At 47.0% G+C, this 15,944-nt stretch overlaps 1 protein-coding gene across 1 annotated transcript; it reads left to right on the forward strand.

Annotated features, from left to right (window-relative positions):
* The first annotated feature begins 2,517 nt into the window (after window positions 1-2,517).
* GGCX (gamma-glutamyl carboxylase) lies at window positions 2,518-15,817 on the forward strand. Its single transcript, XM_028097052.2, has 15 exons — window positions 2,518-2,623; window positions 3,013-3,183; window positions 4,541-4,699; window positions 5,015-5,180; window positions 6,890-6,968; window positions 7,868-7,974; window positions 8,835-8,998; window positions 9,320-9,585; window positions 9,733-9,864; window positions 10,241-10,392; window positions 10,831-11,000; window positions 11,216-11,346; window positions 11,642-11,789; window positions 11,951-12,146; window positions 12,594-15,817. Exons 1-15 carry the CDS (start codon window positions 2,581-2,583, stop codon window positions 12,784-12,786), a joined length of 2,277 nt encoding a protein of 758 aa, XP_027952853.2. The 5' UTR covers window positions 2,518-2,580; the 3' UTR covers window positions 12,787-15,817.
* Window positions 15,818-15,944: the final 127 nt, after the last annotated feature.

Consider the following 15,944-nt stretch of genomic DNA (forward strand, 5'->3'; position numbering starts at 1 on the left):
CAAAGTCCATAGTTTACATTAGGGCTCACATCCATGGGTTTTGACAAATATATAATCATATGTACGCACCATGACACCATTACAGTACCATACAGAATAGTTTCATGTCTCTAATAGTTTCATCCACTTATTCATCCCTTCCCCCTTCCCCCCAGTTCCTGGCAACCACTGATCTTTTGCCTTAAAACCACAGTTTTGCTTTTTCCAGGATATCAGTTTGAATCATACAGTATGTAACCTTTCTAGATTGGTTTCTTTCACTTAAGGATAGGAATTTAAGGTTCCCTCACATCCTTTTGTGGCTTGATAGCTCATTCATTTTATCACTGAATACTCCACTGTATGGATGTGCCAGTTTGTTTGGCCATTCACCTACTGAAAGACATCTTGGCTGCCTCCAAGTTTGGGCAATTATGAATAGTGCTGCTATACATTTGTGTGGGCATAATTTTTCAACTATTTGGGTAAATACCAAGAAGCACAATTGCTGGATCATATGGTAAAAGCATGTTTATTTTTTTTTTTAAAGATTTTATTTATTTATTTGAGAGAGAGAGAGAGAATGAGAGATAGAAAGCACGAGAGGGAAGAGAGTCAGAGGGAGAAGCAGACTCCCTGCTGAGCAGGAAGCCCGATGTGGGACTCGATCCCGGGACTCCAGGATCATGACCTGAGCCGAAGGCAGTCGCTTAACCAACTGAGCCACCCAGGCGCCCGCATGTTTAGTTTTGTAAGAAACTGTCAAACTGTTTTCCAAAGTGGGTATACCATTTTGCATTCCTACCAGCAATGAAGTAGAGTTCCTGTTGCTCCGATCTTCACCAGCATTTGTTGTTGGTGGTGCTTTGGATTTCAACCACTCTAATAGTTATCTCATTGTTTTAATTTGCAATTTCCTAATAAATGTTGAGTATCTTTTTTTCTTTCTTTTTTAAAAATTAAACATCATTTTACTTGTGGATATTGGACAAACTATGGTTATTTAAACTGGCACATTTGGCAGGTTTTGTTTTTTTTTCAAAAATCAAAGACGTGTGGCTGTTCCTTGAAGGGAAACAATAGACAGTATTTGTTGCCAATGAATAAATTTGAACTTTCAAATGAAAATTAGAATTTTGGAAAACTTGTATCCGCCAGTGTGAGCTGGGCAGCTCTCCAACATTTAACAGACTCTGCATTTAGAAGAGCAGCATAACTCAGTGAACCAATGTTTTCCAAAGCCTACATGTATGATTTTGTAAAAGTTCCATTCAAAGCGCAAGATATACCAAAAATTTTAATGTGACAGAGCATAAAGTTCATTGATATGGTTTCAGATTCTACATCTGACTAACCTTTAAAAAACTACCACTTTTAAGTTTAGGGGTGGTATCAAAGAAGGATACCCACAATTATCTAAAAACGTTATTAAAATGTTTTTCCTTTTTCCAACTAAGTATCTGTGAGGCCAGATTTCCTTCACATACTTCAACCAACACCAGATTACATGCAGAAGTAGACATGAGAATCCAGCTGTTTCCAATTAATCCAGACATTAGATTTGCATATAAAACAATACAGTACTACTTGTGCAATTTTTTGTGGAAAATAAACTTTTCCCATAAAAGTTATTTATGTAAACATGTTTTATTTGTAAACATGGTTAATTAGTTTTTTTAAGTGAATCAATATATAAAGATTTCTCAGTATAAATTTCCAACATGGTAAATGTGGAAAAATATAACCCACATAAATAAAAGTTCTTTAGGGTTCTCAATAATGTGTAGCAGTGTGAAAGTGTCCTGACACCAAGAAAATATGAGAACTGCTTTTCTAGGATGCCTTCCTATGATCCTGCTGGCCAATCCCAGGGCAGAAAATTAGATCTTGTAGTGCTGTTCAAGACTCACCTCTAGGAATCCTCCCTGATCGAGCACACTCTACGCGCTGCCCCTATTCTACATCCCCCTACAGTTGTGTCGTTCGGGTTTCCCCCGCTGATTTCAAACCTCTGGTTCTTGGCAGGTACTGGAAGAGAGAATAAAGGAACTCGCACCCTCTCCCTACGCCGGGACAGCCCTTCCAGGTGCGTCCTCAACTCTTGAGGTCAACCTCTTGGGGAAAGAGTCTGACATTTGCACCCACATTGCTCACGTCAAGGAGCACCGCAGGGACACTACAACCTGGAGAGACCTAATGGGGGCGGGGGGCGGGGCAGGGAAGTTGTCAAGACTCTGAGATTTCTTAGGGCTGAAAGCACCAGGGGCTTTGGGACGCTTCATAGCGAGACTGGTCTGGCGGCTGAAAACAAGCTCGTCTGGAGGTGTCCTCGCTCCTCCTCCGTCACCGGGTAAGGTGGGACCAACCCGAGCTCCCTCTCCCCCCAACTCCAAAGCTCCTAGTTCCGCCCTTTGCCGCTAAGCACGGAGCAGGCGCCGCCGGCGAGAGCCCTTCACGACAGTCCTAGCGCTTTCCGGCCGGCCGCGCGCGTGCTGATGTGTCGGGGAGGCGGGGCTTAGGGAAGTGATTCCTCCCGACGCTCCGTACTTGGGCGCCACTACTTGGGCGCCACTGCTTTGGCCGTCTTACCTCCGCGCTGCCATGGCGGTGTCTGCCCGGTCCGCGCGGGTCCCGCCGGACTCACGTAGGCACAGAGTCCTCCCATGCGGCGGAGAGAGAGGGACTCTGTCTCAAAGGGGCGGGGGCGGTAGGACTGTCCTGTGGGACCCCGGGAAAGGGATCTCTGGAAGGGGCTTGTAGAGAGAGATTGCAGTCCGCGGCTTTGGGGGTGATGATGACCTTCGGGGAGCTTTGCGGTTGGGGGCTGCAGTCTGAGAGAGGTTCTGGGACATTGGGAGATCCAGAAGGATCTGGTACTGCGAGGGTGTTTCTAGTAGTCAGAAATCAGGGGGAGAACCCTGGTAGGAAGAAACCCTGGGGCTGTAGGGACTGTGATTTCTGTGGTTTGGGAAGGAGCCGATTTTAAAGCATTTCCGTCCCCACACCTGCGCATACACTTTCTGTTGTTTGCAGATAAAGTACAGAAAAACAAGGCTGGACAGTCTTCAGGGCCCAGGCAGGGCAGCGGAATGGGGACACTCTTGGGGTTTGAGTGGACAGATGTTTCCAGCTGGGGAAGGCTGGTGACCCTGCTGAATCGACCAACGGATCCTGCCAGCCTGGCTGTCTTCCGTTTTCTTTTTGGTAAATCGGGTTTCTGGAGGGGCCAGTGTGGTGGTGGGTGGGAGAATAACCATCGTCCCTTGTGCATTTCTTGGTTACTTACTTCGTGACTTGCCTCCCTTCCTTCAGAGCTGAAGATAGATATTGATTTCCTGGAAGAGAGATTTGTGGCGTTTAGGATCAAATCCACCTTTGTCTCCTCTGATTAGGGTTTGGAGGCCAGAAATGCTTTGATCTGAGGCCATAGGAAATACAGAGGCAGATGACCAGAGACCCATCTTGCTTGTGGCATGAAGCTGCCCAGTAACTATACTCAGGACCAGACCTCAGAGAAATAGCAGGCGTGACAGGGCAGACATTTTGGCTGTGGCTCCCTAATCCAGAGTTTCCTAACACATAGGCCACAGCATGTATGCTTGGAATGGGTTACAGATGTGCTAAGGTATTAATTCCCTTAACCCAGTCTCAAGGGTGACAGTTTTGCTCTCCAGGGGATATTTGGCAATGTCTGTAGACATTTTTGTCACAACTTGAGGGAAGGGAAATAGGTGGCTACTGGTATCTACTTAGGAGCCAGGGATACTGCTAAGTGACCTATGATGCACAGGATAGCCCCTCCCAGCAAATAATTAACCAGCCCAAAATGTGAGTAGTCCTGAGGTTGAGAAACCCTGCCTTAACTGGAACTGGCTTCCTGACCTGAGTAGCCCCTTCTGTTTGCTCTACTGTGGTAAGCCAAATACTATTTTCTGGGTGTGCTAAGAAGTAAAAAAAGTTGAGATGCACCACCCTAGAACACTTTTTATGGCTTCATAAGACAGACCTTAAATTATCAAAACCCGGACAGCTTTTATAGCATTTTGTACACTTCTCTCATTTAATCCTCTTTGTAACCCTATACAGTTTCTTTTTAAAGATTTTATTTATTTATTTGAGAGAGAGAGTGCGCGTGCGCACAAGCAGAGGGAGGGGCTGAGGGAGAGGAAGAAGCAGGTTCCCTGCTGAGCGGAGAGAGTGATGTGGGGCTCCATCCCAGGATCCTGGGATCATGACCTGAGCCAAAGGCAGATGCTTAACCGCCTAAGCCACCCAGGCGCCCCCTGTAACCCTGTAAATTATATATTATGAGTCCCTTTCTCAAACAGGGAATGAGGAATTGGCTCCGGGAGGTGCAGTGGTTTTCTGAGATCACACAGCTGGCATAATGCCTAGCACAGAGCAGGTCCTCAGTAATTAGAGTTGAATGAACGAATAAATGGCAGAACCAGGGTTAGGTAAGAAGTCTGACCCTGGAGCTGGGTGCATCCAACTGTATTCCAGTGTATTTTACTGCTTCCTTTGCTGAGGCCTAACAGCCCCTCCTCGACTGCCTTCCCAGGGCTGATGATGGTGTTGGACATTCCCCAAGAACGGGGGCTCAGCTCCCTGGACCGACGATACCTGGATGGGCTAGATGTGTGCCGCTTCCCTTTGCTGGATGCCCTGCAGCCGCTACCACTTGACTGGATGTATCTTGTCTATACCGTCATGTTTCTGGGTGAGGGAAAGTATGGGAGAGATGGGAATATTGACTGGCCTACCTAAACCAAGCATGCTGGTGAATGACCAAAGTCTTGGGTTCATTATTTCACTTCTGCTGTGATTCCTCATTTCATCCCGCAGACCTGTGTGTCATCTGAGCTGTGACCCCCATAAGTCTTTTTAAAATACTAAAATAACATTTGATTTTCATTTGGTTTTATGATTATAAAATGTCCGATGACTTTTCTTAATCCCACCCACAGCCTGTCCTGGGGGAGCTGGGCCTGTGGTGACCCTTTGACCTCTTAATCCTCTCCCCCACAAATCCCAGGGGCCCTGGGCATGATGCTGGGCCTGTGCTACCGGATGAGCTGTGTTTTATTCCTGCTGCCGTACTGGTATGTGTTTCTCCTGGACAAGACGTCATGGAACAACCACTCCTATCTGTATGGTTTATTGGCCTTTCAGCTAACATTCATGGATGCAAACCACTACTGGTATGATTCTAGGGGAAAGGGGAAGGGGTTGGCTGGGTCAGGATGGTTACCAGTGGTAGGGGCCCGGTGAGGTTCTAGAATTTGCCCCAGCAAGCATATTTACTTTTTTTTTTAAGATTTTTTTTTTTTAAGATTTTATTTATTTGACAGAGACAGAGACAGCGAGAGCAGGAACACAAGCAGGGGGAGTGGGAGAGGGAGAAGCAGGCTTCCCACGGAGCAGGGAACCTGATGCGGGGCTCGATCCCAGGACCCTGGGATCATGACCTGAGCCAAAGGCAGCCGCTTAACGACTGAGCCACCCAGGCGCCCCCCAGCAAGCATATTTCCAACTGCACTTTGCAAAGTGTGGTTACAGGGTCACACTTTGGTCTGGATGAATTTGGGAGGGGGAAGGGTCAGTGAGGTTGGGGCACTTGGGATGACAAAAAGCAGAATGGCTCCATCCCCACCCCTTCACTCTTTCCATATCTTCCCAGGTGCCTTGATCTATCCACTTCCTGTAATCCACTTAGAAGAAGAGAAGACTAAAGCCAGACATAGATGTTTTCAGATACTTCAAGGGTGGTCATGTGGAAGAGGGAGCAGACTTTCTCTGTGTGAGCCCAGAGGGGCAGAGTTAGAGCCAAGAGTAGAAGTTGCTGTGAGGCAGAGTCATGTCAGAAGGAGAGGGCCCACCAGGGCTGCTCAGCAGTGCTGTCCTGGGAGGAAGTAACCCTCCCCCACCTCTGGCTTAGGTGACCATCTCTCAGGGGAGGTGGTGAAGGGATTTGGAGACAGGGTGGCAGGGCAGATAAACTCTAGGAATTCTTCCCATTAAGTGAAAAGGAAATAGGAGATGTCAGTAAGATGGGTATAGGGGAAAAAAATCTCAAACATTGAATTTGTTAGTGATTTATCAGTCATTAAATATACCTACAGATACCCTTTGTAAACCTTTAAACTCATTCAGATGCCCAGCTCTGATCATACAAAATCAAGAGACAGTTTTGATAGAATACTCCTGAAAAGTTTCATTTTTATAATTTTTACACAGTTTGAAAAAATACTTAGCCCTCAGGATTTTCCACATGGCCAGGCACTAAACACTTAAAATTTTTCCTCATTACAATGCCATGAGGCTCTTAACCACAAGGGTAAGCTGCCCCCTTCCCAACCTCTCAGCTCATTCATTGTCTTCTTGAAACCTGCTTTGCTTCCACCTCCCCAGAATATATTTAGTCTTAGTATCTTGGGTTTATAGGTTCTCTCCCAAGGTAAGCTCCAGCACTAGGTCCTGGCATCTAGGTCTCTGAGATGTCAGTTTGTTTTGGATATTGAATTTTTTTTTTTCTTAAAAGTACTATATAGTTACATACACCTACACCTTGAGCTTTTCAAACATTCCCTCAAATGCATTCTTTTTTCAAATTCAGTCATATTCTGAAGCATTGTAATCCTTTTCCTGATTTGTTCCATTAAGACCGACTAATTTACTAACTAATGGTAAACACTGAACTGTGTGTTGTTCTAACCCACTAGTAACATTTCTGTTATGACTGAAAATAAGCACTGTTAAATTTGCTCATATAATTCTGAAGAGCCTCAGAAGATCCCAGAGGACCAGAGAGCATATGGGGATGTCCTGGGATAGATAGATTATTACACTGAGAAAGGTGGAAATGTGCTGGACTGAGCAGCTCCCCTTAATCCTCACTTCCTCGGTGTAGGTCTGCTGACGGCCTGCTGAATGCCTGTAAGCGGAATGCCCACGTGCCCCTCTGGAACTATGCTGTGCTGCGTGGCCAGGTACAGGATTTTTGGAAAGAGGAGGGTGTTCTTCTACAGCCATTGTCAGCACGACCATCCTGCTGTCAGGTGGCTCTGTACTCTGCCTCCCTGGATCTTCCCTTTCTTCCCTTTTGCTGGAAAGCGAGGCTGATTCCTTCGTTGCCAATCCCCTAGTCTCTGGGTTCTCTCACCTCGTCATGGAAAGGATAGAGCTTTGGCCCTGCTAGATGAGCATCCTTTTTTTTTTTTTAAAGATTTTATTTATTGGGCACCTGGGTGGCTCAGTCGTTAAGCGTCTGCCTTCAGCTCAGGTCATGATCCCAGGGTCCTGGGATCGAGTCCCACATCGGGCTCCCTGCTCCGCGGGAAGCCTGCTTCTCCCTCTCCCACTCCCCCTGCTTGTGTTAGTGCTCTCGCTGTGTCTCTCTGTCAAATAAATAAAAATCTTTAAAAAAAATAAATAAATAAAGATTTTATTTATTTACTTGACAGAGAGATAGCAAGAGCAGGAGCACAAGCAGGGGGAGTGGGAGAGGGAGAAGCAGGCTCTCCGCTGAGCAGGGAGCCTGATGCGGGGCTGGATCCCAGGACCCTGGGACCATGAACTGAGCGGAAGGTAGACGCTTAACGACCAAGCCACCCAGGCGCCCCTAGAAGAGCATCCTTACAAGAGAGCTGTGCTTCATGACTTCCCTTGGGACCGAATACTATGCCTGGCATCGTATTGGCAGGCCATTGTATGGCCATTGGCAGAATGGCCATAAATACTTGTTGGACGAGTGGAGATCTCAGATGAGTGAATTGAATGTATCAAAATCTTTAGGCCCTGAACTCAGGTCAGGACTTAGGTCATTTGTGACAGTCCGTAGCAAACCAGGTTCTTTCGTGTTTGAACACTCTGCGTTCTGCACTTGCAGATCTTCATCGTGTACTTCATTGCGGGCGTGAAGAAGCTGGACGCGGACTGGGTTGAGGGCTATTCCATGGAATATCTGTCCCGGCACTGGCTCTTCGCTCCCTTCAAGTGAGTGGCAGGCAGGGCAGAGTTCTCTTGCCACGGCACCGGTACACAGTGGGGAACTCGCCTCCCTCAGGTCTGCGGGGACGGCTGCCGGTCCTGCTTTGCCTCAGTTTGCCACATGCTTTCCTCTGTCCGCTCATCTTTCTCTTTAGCTGACGGCGGAGTCAGTCTTACCAGAATATCTAGGAGACGTATGGTAGGGGCAAGAATGAAGGGAAAAAACTAAAGAACAAAGGGGAAGAATCAGAATAAGGTGACTTGGTGAATGAGTCTGAGCTCCCAGCCACCGCTGTGGGTGGGCCCTGTGTCATTGGGTGGCCACCCCAGCCTCTCGCCAGGACTTCTGGGCCAGCAGACTTAGAAGATGGACAGTTGGCGTCCCTGCCCTGCCAAAGCTTTGTTGCCACCTCTTTAGAAAATCTTGATTTCTCCCTTCCTCCCGTGTGTTTTTTCCTCGCGTTTTACTTTGTTCTTTATTTCCCAGTTCCAAACGTTTGATTTTATTATGTTAGGCATTCACCTTTTAAAGTTTCTTATTTATAATCTCTGTGAAGAATCTACCACTCCCGCCCCTCCCCACCACCACCAAGTACACTCACTTCTCCATCAGATTTGCCCTGGGAAATCTGCCCTTGGTTAGCACATAGGATATATTGAAAAGAAATTGAACACCTGAATTGTGTGGAAAGGAAGGTGGGTTGGAAACTCTACCATAGGGTGTTTTCATGTAGAGTTCTATGCACCCGCTAGGGTACTTCCTTTGGCAAGGATAGGGTGAGCAGCGGCAGGTTGGCCGCGGAAGTGCTGTAAATGCTGGGCTCTGCAGTGGGCCGCTGCCTGACCTTTGTCTCTGGTGTCTGCAGACTGGTACTGTCTGAGGAGATGACCAGTCTGCTGGTGGTGCACTGGTGCGGACTGCTGCTCGACCTCTCAGCGGGTTTCCTGCTCTTTTTTGATGCCTCGAGGTCCATCGGCCTCCTCTTCGTGTCCTACTTCCACTGCATGAATTCCCAGCTCTTCAGCATTGGTCAGTACCCGTGGTTTGGTAGGAGGTGGGAAGCCGCAGGGGTGCGGGGAGTGGGAGATGGCGATGGCACCTGGAGCTGCATTGAGCCAGGTGCAGTCACTGAAATGGCAGTAAACGGGAGGAGAGGGCCGGGGCGTCTGGGCTCAGCTAGTGTGTTGCGGAGTAAGGAGTGTTGGGGAAGTAAGACACCTCTAGTTACGAGCTGCTTTCGTCACAAGTGGAGTACCTGGGAGAGGTTCCGAAAGGAGAGGGCTTGAGGGATTACCCAGGTGCCCCCCCAACCAAACTCCTGAAATGCTTATTTCCTCCCTCCTTTTCTAGGAATGTTCCCCTACGTCATGCTGGCCAGCAGCCCTCTCTTCTGCTCCCCTGAGTGGCCCCGGAAGCTAATATCTCGCTTCCCCGAAAAGCTGCAGGAACTACTGCCCCTCAAGGCTGCCCCTCAACCCAGTGAGTCCTGCATGTACAAGAGGAGCCGGGCCAAAGGTGGCCAAAAGCCAGGGCTGCGCCATCAGCTGGGTGCTGCCTTCACCCTACTCTACCTCCTGGAGCAGCTGTTCCTGCCCTATTCCCATTTCCTCACCCAGGTATGTGTGGCCTGGGGGTTAGCTTGGGAGGTGGCAGAGGGCACAGCATTAGGGAAAGTGTGGGGCTGGTTTTGCAGCCCTGTGTTGGTGGGGCATGGGGATAATATGAGAACAGTTGGGCTGATTGCCTCTGCCCTGCCTTCTCAGGGCTATAACAACTGGACAAATGGGCTGTATGGCTATTCCTGGGACATGATGGTGCACTCACGCTTCCACCAGCACGTGAAGATCACCTACCGGGACGGCCGCACTGGCGAGCTGGGCTACCTTAACCCTGGGGTGAGATACCTGATGTTGATAACTTACACTTCTTCAGAGCTTCCTGGAGTATTGGGGTCTGGTTTGATCTTAAACATAGTTATAAAACACATTTGGGTCCACTCTGCCCTTTCTCAGGAGCCAGGTTGACCCTTCTTGTGTTGAAGTTGAAATAGGACAGTGCCATTCACTTCCTTTGAATTGAAATTAGGTTTAGGAAATAAGTATTAAAAAGCCCAGCAATGAAATATTCTTCCCCAAAGACAAGTTCAGGTTTTTTCTTTTCCTGGTCAAAACAGGCACCAGGCAGGGATCTCGTAGTGTCATTGGCGGTGCATGATCTTTCTGGGAGGTTGATAACGATGAGGTGGGACTAACATGGGGGGGTTTGGGGCAGGTATTCACACAGAGCCGGCGATGGAAGGATCACGCAGACATGCTGAAGCAATATGCCACTTGCCTGAGCCACCTGCTTCCCAAGTACAATGTCACTGAGCCCCAGATCTACTTTGATATTTGGGTCTCCATCAATGACCGCTTCCAGCAGAGGTGGGCAAGGGGAACAGAGAAGGGGAAAAATGAAGTCCCACTCCTTTTGCCAAGATGAGTAGCCCATGCTCCCCAGTGTTGTCTTGCTTGAAAGGCTGTCCTCTGGTGCATGTCCCTGTTCACCTGGTTGTGGGCATAGCTGATTGCTTCCAGCAGGGGGCACCATCAACTAGAAGAAAAGGTAACTTTTTTTTTCCTTTAAGAAGCTGTTAACGTAATTCTCAGGTGGCCGCTAACCCCCATTCTTCCCCTGTGCTCCAGAATCTCTTTCCTCTTCTCTCTCTGCCCTAGAATGGCAATAACATGCTGACATAAGCCTTTTCTTCTATCTGGAAACCCTGTTCCCTCTATCTAGGAACAGTGATGAAAGAAACAGAACCAGAAATTCCAATGGGTAGGTGGCTGTGGTCTCCTTAGAACATGGTTTTCTTTCCTAAGGATTTTTGACCCTCGTGTGGACATCGTGCAAGCCACCTGGTCCCCCTTCCAGCGTACACCTTGGCTGCAGCCACTGTTGATGGACCTGTCTCCCTGGAGGACCAAGTTACAGGAAATCAAGAGCAGCCTGGACAACCACACTGAGGTGGTCTTCATTGCAGATTTCCCTGGTATGGAGGAAAGCAAAGAAAGCTTTGCTGTCTTTCCTTGTGGCTTCCTTGGCCAGGGACACTGCATGTGATAGAGGGGGGAGGGGCATTCCTGGTGGGAGGAATGTTCTTGAAACCTGAGGGGTGGTAGTGGTAAAGGTGTGATGTCTCTGTTCTGGCTGGGAGTGATTTCATCTTCCATAGGATGGGATGGGGAACTCTGTTGCCCCTGGCAGGGCTGCACCTGGAGAATTTTGTGAGTGAAGACCTGGGCAATACTAGCATTCAGCTGCTACAGGGGGAGGTGATTGTCGAGCTGATGGCAGAACAGAAGAATCAGACTCTTCAGGAAGGAGAAAAAATGCAGGTATTTTGCTGGAATTAACAATGGCAGAGAAGTTTAGATGAGTGGAGTTAAGTTATTACAGACTTAAAAAGTGGCAGCTCAAAAAGCAAGCCCGCCCCGCCCCCCCGGGGCTGTGAATAGCCTCATCCAGGATTCTAGAAGTCAGTTCCTTTGGACTCCAAAACACAATGAGAAGAAAGTGCCTCGGGGAGGTGGGGGAGGGTGGATTGGGGTACAGTAGGTAGTGTAGGAGGCGCACAGGCTGCCTAGGGAAAGGTTAGGGAGTGAAATACATCCATTTCCTCCCCCTTGTCAGTTGCCTGCTGGTGAGTACCATAAGGTGTATACGATATCATCCAGTCCTTCCTGCTACATGTACATCTACGTCAATACTACAGAGCTTGCATTGGAGCAAGACCTGGCATATCTACAAGAATTAAAGGAGAAGGTCGAGAATGGAACTGGTGAGTATATGAAGAGTTGGGCTGAGAAGGCACCTGGTTATGAGAAATCAGGGCTGTGAAAGAGGATCTAGCCATTAAAAGAATGAACTGGAAGGTTCTGGCTGGTGAGAGTTCTAAAAGAATAATCTCAGTGATTCCTCTTTTTGCCATCTTCTGGGCAGAAACGGGGCCTCTACCTCCAGAGCTGCAACCTCTGCTGGAAGGAGAAGTACAAGGGGGCCCTGAGCCAACACCGCTGGTTCAGACCTTTCTTAGACGCCAGCGAAGGCTCCAAGAGCTTGAACGCCAGAGAAATACCCCTTTCCACGAGCGGCTCTTCCGCTTCTTGCTGCGGAAGCTCTATATTTTTCGCCGCAGGTAAGTTTTCCACAACAGTACTAGTCATTTGCCATCAGATGCTTGTGAGTTGGGTAACTTTTCTCTGGTGAAGTAATGATGGGGGGGGGGGGGATGGTATTCTCCCAGGAAAGGACAGTCTAGTGCTACGTATCTTTTTCCCTCTCCATTCTCCTTTCCCTGACTTAATGGAAGAGTAAATGACCTGTGTCTGATGGCCTGCTGTCTTGTTCCACCTCAGCTTATCACCAGCCTCTTGTGGGTTATTCCTACCCCACTCTGGAATCCTCTACCGGACCATATAAAGAGTGGGGTGCCCTTCCAGCTGGGATGGGTGGGTCACTAGGGGGATATTTTCACTTAGGCCTGAATGAGAGAAGGTAGGACCAGGTAGCCCTTAGGGCTTTGGCAGGAATTCCTATGTAGAAACAGGAGTTTAGACTGGGTGACCTTTTCCCTCTTTTTCAGTTTCCTGATGACTTGTATCTCACTTCGAAATCTGGTATTAGGCCGCCCTTCCCTGGAGCAGCTGGCCCAAGAGGTGACTTACGCAAACTTGCGACCCTTTGAGCCAGCTGGAGAGTCGAGTCATTCAAACACAGATTCTTCAAATTCTAATACTCCTGAACCAAATTCTGACCCTGTCCACTCAGAGTTCTGATGGGGGCAGATGTTGGGTACAGATGTGGGAGCAACCAGTCATAGGACCATTAACCTATGCAGTGGAGATGTGAAGAAATTGATATTTTATACATTTTTTTTCTGTGTCTATAGTTCTTTTAAATTCAGAGAGGATACTTTAGAGAAGCCAAGCAAGGATAAGCTTTATCAAATCAAGGTTGAGGAGCTAGGAGGGGTTTAAAAGCAATATGAAAATGCCCTTCTAGGATAAAGGGGTAAGAGGTTTACAGTGACTGGCTCCTTGGGGAAAGAGGTTTAATGTACCATGATGACAGTAACACCTCACTGTTCTCGAGTACTTGCCATATGCTAGGTACTGTGAGAACCATTGTGCCCGTGTTACTGCATTTAGTCCTTACTGACCATCAGCCCAATCTTACAGTTGGAGACAGTGAGGCTGAGACAACATAATTTGCTCAAAGGCAATACCTAGTAAGAGATGTATTGATGGTTTGAATCTCGTCTGTTTGACTTAAGGTCCCGTACCCTGCCTTTTGTCATTTGCAGAATCACTGACATTAATTATGAAATAATGTAGCTTCAAATTTTTCTTCTTAGTTAAGGTAAGATTGGGATGGTGATCAAGTTCTAAATTCGCAGAGTAATTTTCTCTTCCCTACAGTTGTAGTTTCTTCATGGTTCCTATTATGTATACAGCCAGTAAGGTTTTCACTAGCAGCTCTTGAGAATAGTTACAATAGGACAAGGTTAAACTAATAAGGAGATTTAGATGATTGGTAGTAGTTCTCTCAAGTGCAGTGTATTTAGCATTACTCTAGCCTTTGATGAGCAGAAAGTGATGTAAAGTAGGGATTAACCAAACTTCGTGATGGATTAGGGTATGTTTGCAGTTATTTTGTAGGTTTGGATATACAGGGTGATTGAGGAAGCACCTCAATTCCTTGAAAACTGAAAAGCCTAGCATTGGGCTAGGAAGTAAGAATGCATAGAGAAAAAAGAAAAAAAAAAAGGCTCCTGCTCTGGGTGCTTGTTCATCGTCTCACAGCAAAGACTAGCAGTAAATTGGCAGTCCCAGTAACTTTTGATGAAGGATGGCATCTCTGTTTTCAGGCTTCGCTTCCCATGCCCCCCCCACCCCCAGTCAATGGTTCTTTCCTAGGCAGCTGCCTTTTCACTGTACACACTTGGTATGATTATGTCCACCTCGTGGTTTCCAGTGTCGCTGCTGCTTAGCTTTCTTTCCTGTGCCCTGGACCTATAGATCTAACTAGCTCCACCTGGACATCCCGCAAAGCTTTCAAACTCTGTCCTAAGCAGAACTTAATTCATCCCCAACTCAGACCTGCTTCTCTATTAGTGAGTGGCAACTGCATTTTTTCTGGCCAAGCCATTAAGAGCATCTTGAGTCTTCCTTTTTTTCCCTCACATTTCCCGAATTCCAAGTTGTATCAATTCTCTCTCTTCAATTTGTTCATCTCTACTACCTCTGTTCTTTCACCCTTTATCTTGGAATCTAGGCATAGACAGACCAGAGCAGGTGCAGTTGGGCCTGAATCAGGGCATCCCCCTGAAGCCTGATTCCTGTAAGGCATTGTGAGTTAGCTAGCTGTAGGTGCCCCGGGGTATCTTGATCACTTGTCAAGACCAGTGTGGGGAAACATGGTTCTCAATAGTTTTGCACATCTCAATGACACAATATACCTTGGCACAATGTCCTTTGCTAGGAAGTTCAGCTATCTTCTGCTCCCCTGCACTACCCCCGCACCCCCCGACCCAGCTCATTACTTGACTGGTAAGAAAAGTAGTTCTTCATTTGGGGAAGGGACTCTTACAATAGTTTTAACATAGGCAAGGATGTGGGACGCCTGGGTGGCTCAGTCGTTAAGCATCTGCCTTCGGCTCAGGTCATGGTCCCAGGGTCCTGGGATCGAGCCCCACATCAGGCTCACTGCTCAGTGGGAGGCCTGCTGCTTCTCCCACTCCCCCTGCTTGTGTTCCCTCTTTTGCTGTGTCTGTCAAATAAATCTTTAAAGTATATATATATAGGCAAGGATGCTATCCCAAAACTGTTAGCATACCACCTCTTTTTCCCAGTGAAAATGTTGGGGTGTGATGGAGTGGAAAGGTGGTTGTCTTAATACTGTTTATGAAGAATGCTGTTCAATGGAATAAATGAGTTCAGATTTCAGGAGGAATCAGGCCCTGCGTAGCTGTTAGAGGAATGGGCTATCAACATCCTTTTAGCCAGGCTTTAGTATTCCAATTCATTCTACTCCCAGCATTTGGATCTTTAGTCGCTGGCCAGGTCATCCCTTCAAAACTTTTCTGTAACATGGCATGCTTTGATATTCAACCATTTGCAGTCACCATCACCCCATTTGACACCTTTGCTTCTCTTCTCGCTGGGCTGGTTACGATTTCTTCACCTTATTTTTAGAATCTTTTCTCCCCCATGTTAGGCAGAAGACAGGGCCTTTTTACAAAAGATCCTTCTCCAAGCTCCTTGAGGTCCAGTTATCTTCCTAGTAAATACTGAAACCCAACAATTTCTCTGGTGCTGTCCCACCAGCCTACAGGCACCCAACTCTTCCCCATTCCCCTTATTTGACCAGCATGGTGGTTTTTACAGCAATGCACTATTCTCTAGATAATGTTTTGAAACTTTTAAAGACCTTCAGATTTAACTTTGCCTCCCCTCCCAAGTTACAAATTTTTAAGCCTCCAAATAGGTGTAATTAAGCATTCCTTGGGTCTCACACCACTTGATTTTCATACATGCTTGTGTAAACATGTGCCAAATGGCTATCTGTACTTTAGCTCCTAGGCTTTAAAAAGGGATGGTTCTTGAGTTCTTGTCTAGACCTCTACAAACTCAAAGGTTTTAGAAAGTTACAGCATCTTCACTGTAATTTTGTGAGCTATCTTATAAAATGGATTAGAACCTGGCCCCCTCACCACTGTTGAAAAATTTTGCCAATTCTATCATGTACTGAACATGTATGTAACTTGCAGCCTTAACACCTGTTTATAATAAAGGTATTAATACTTAAGACATATCTAAGTAAAAACTTTTTCACACTGGAAAGCTAGATAATGGGTTTACGTTTCAAGACTGAACATTACCATTCCATGTTTTGTTCTTAATCTTGGACAATTCTGTAAAACATTAACTGGGGG

Source organism: Eumetopias jubatus, unplaced genomic scaffold (genome assembly GCF_037043125.1).
Source record: "Eumetopias jubatus isolate StellerSeaLion01/CBP00866 unplaced genomic scaffold, mEumJub1_p1.0 scaffold_9, whole genome shotgun sequence".
NCBI classification, from domain to species: Eukaryota; Metazoa; Chordata; class Mammalia; order Carnivora; family Otariidae; genus Eumetopias; species Eumetopias jubatus.

Excerpts from the sequence above, each read along its gene's own strand:
- GGCX (XM_028097052.2), top strand. The coding sequence starts at position 2,581 with ATGGCGGTGTCTGCCCGGTCCGCGCGGGTCCCGCCGGACTCAC. Across the intron at positions 4,700-5,014 it reads CTATACCGTCATGTTTCTGG|GGGCCCTGGGCATGATGCTG; the intron begins GTGAGGGAAAGT and ends CACAAATCCCAG. Across the intron at positions 7,975-8,834 it reads TGGCTCTTCGCTCCCTTCAA|ACTGGTACTGTCTGAGGAGA; the intron begins GTGAGTGGCAGG and ends TGGTGTCTGCAG.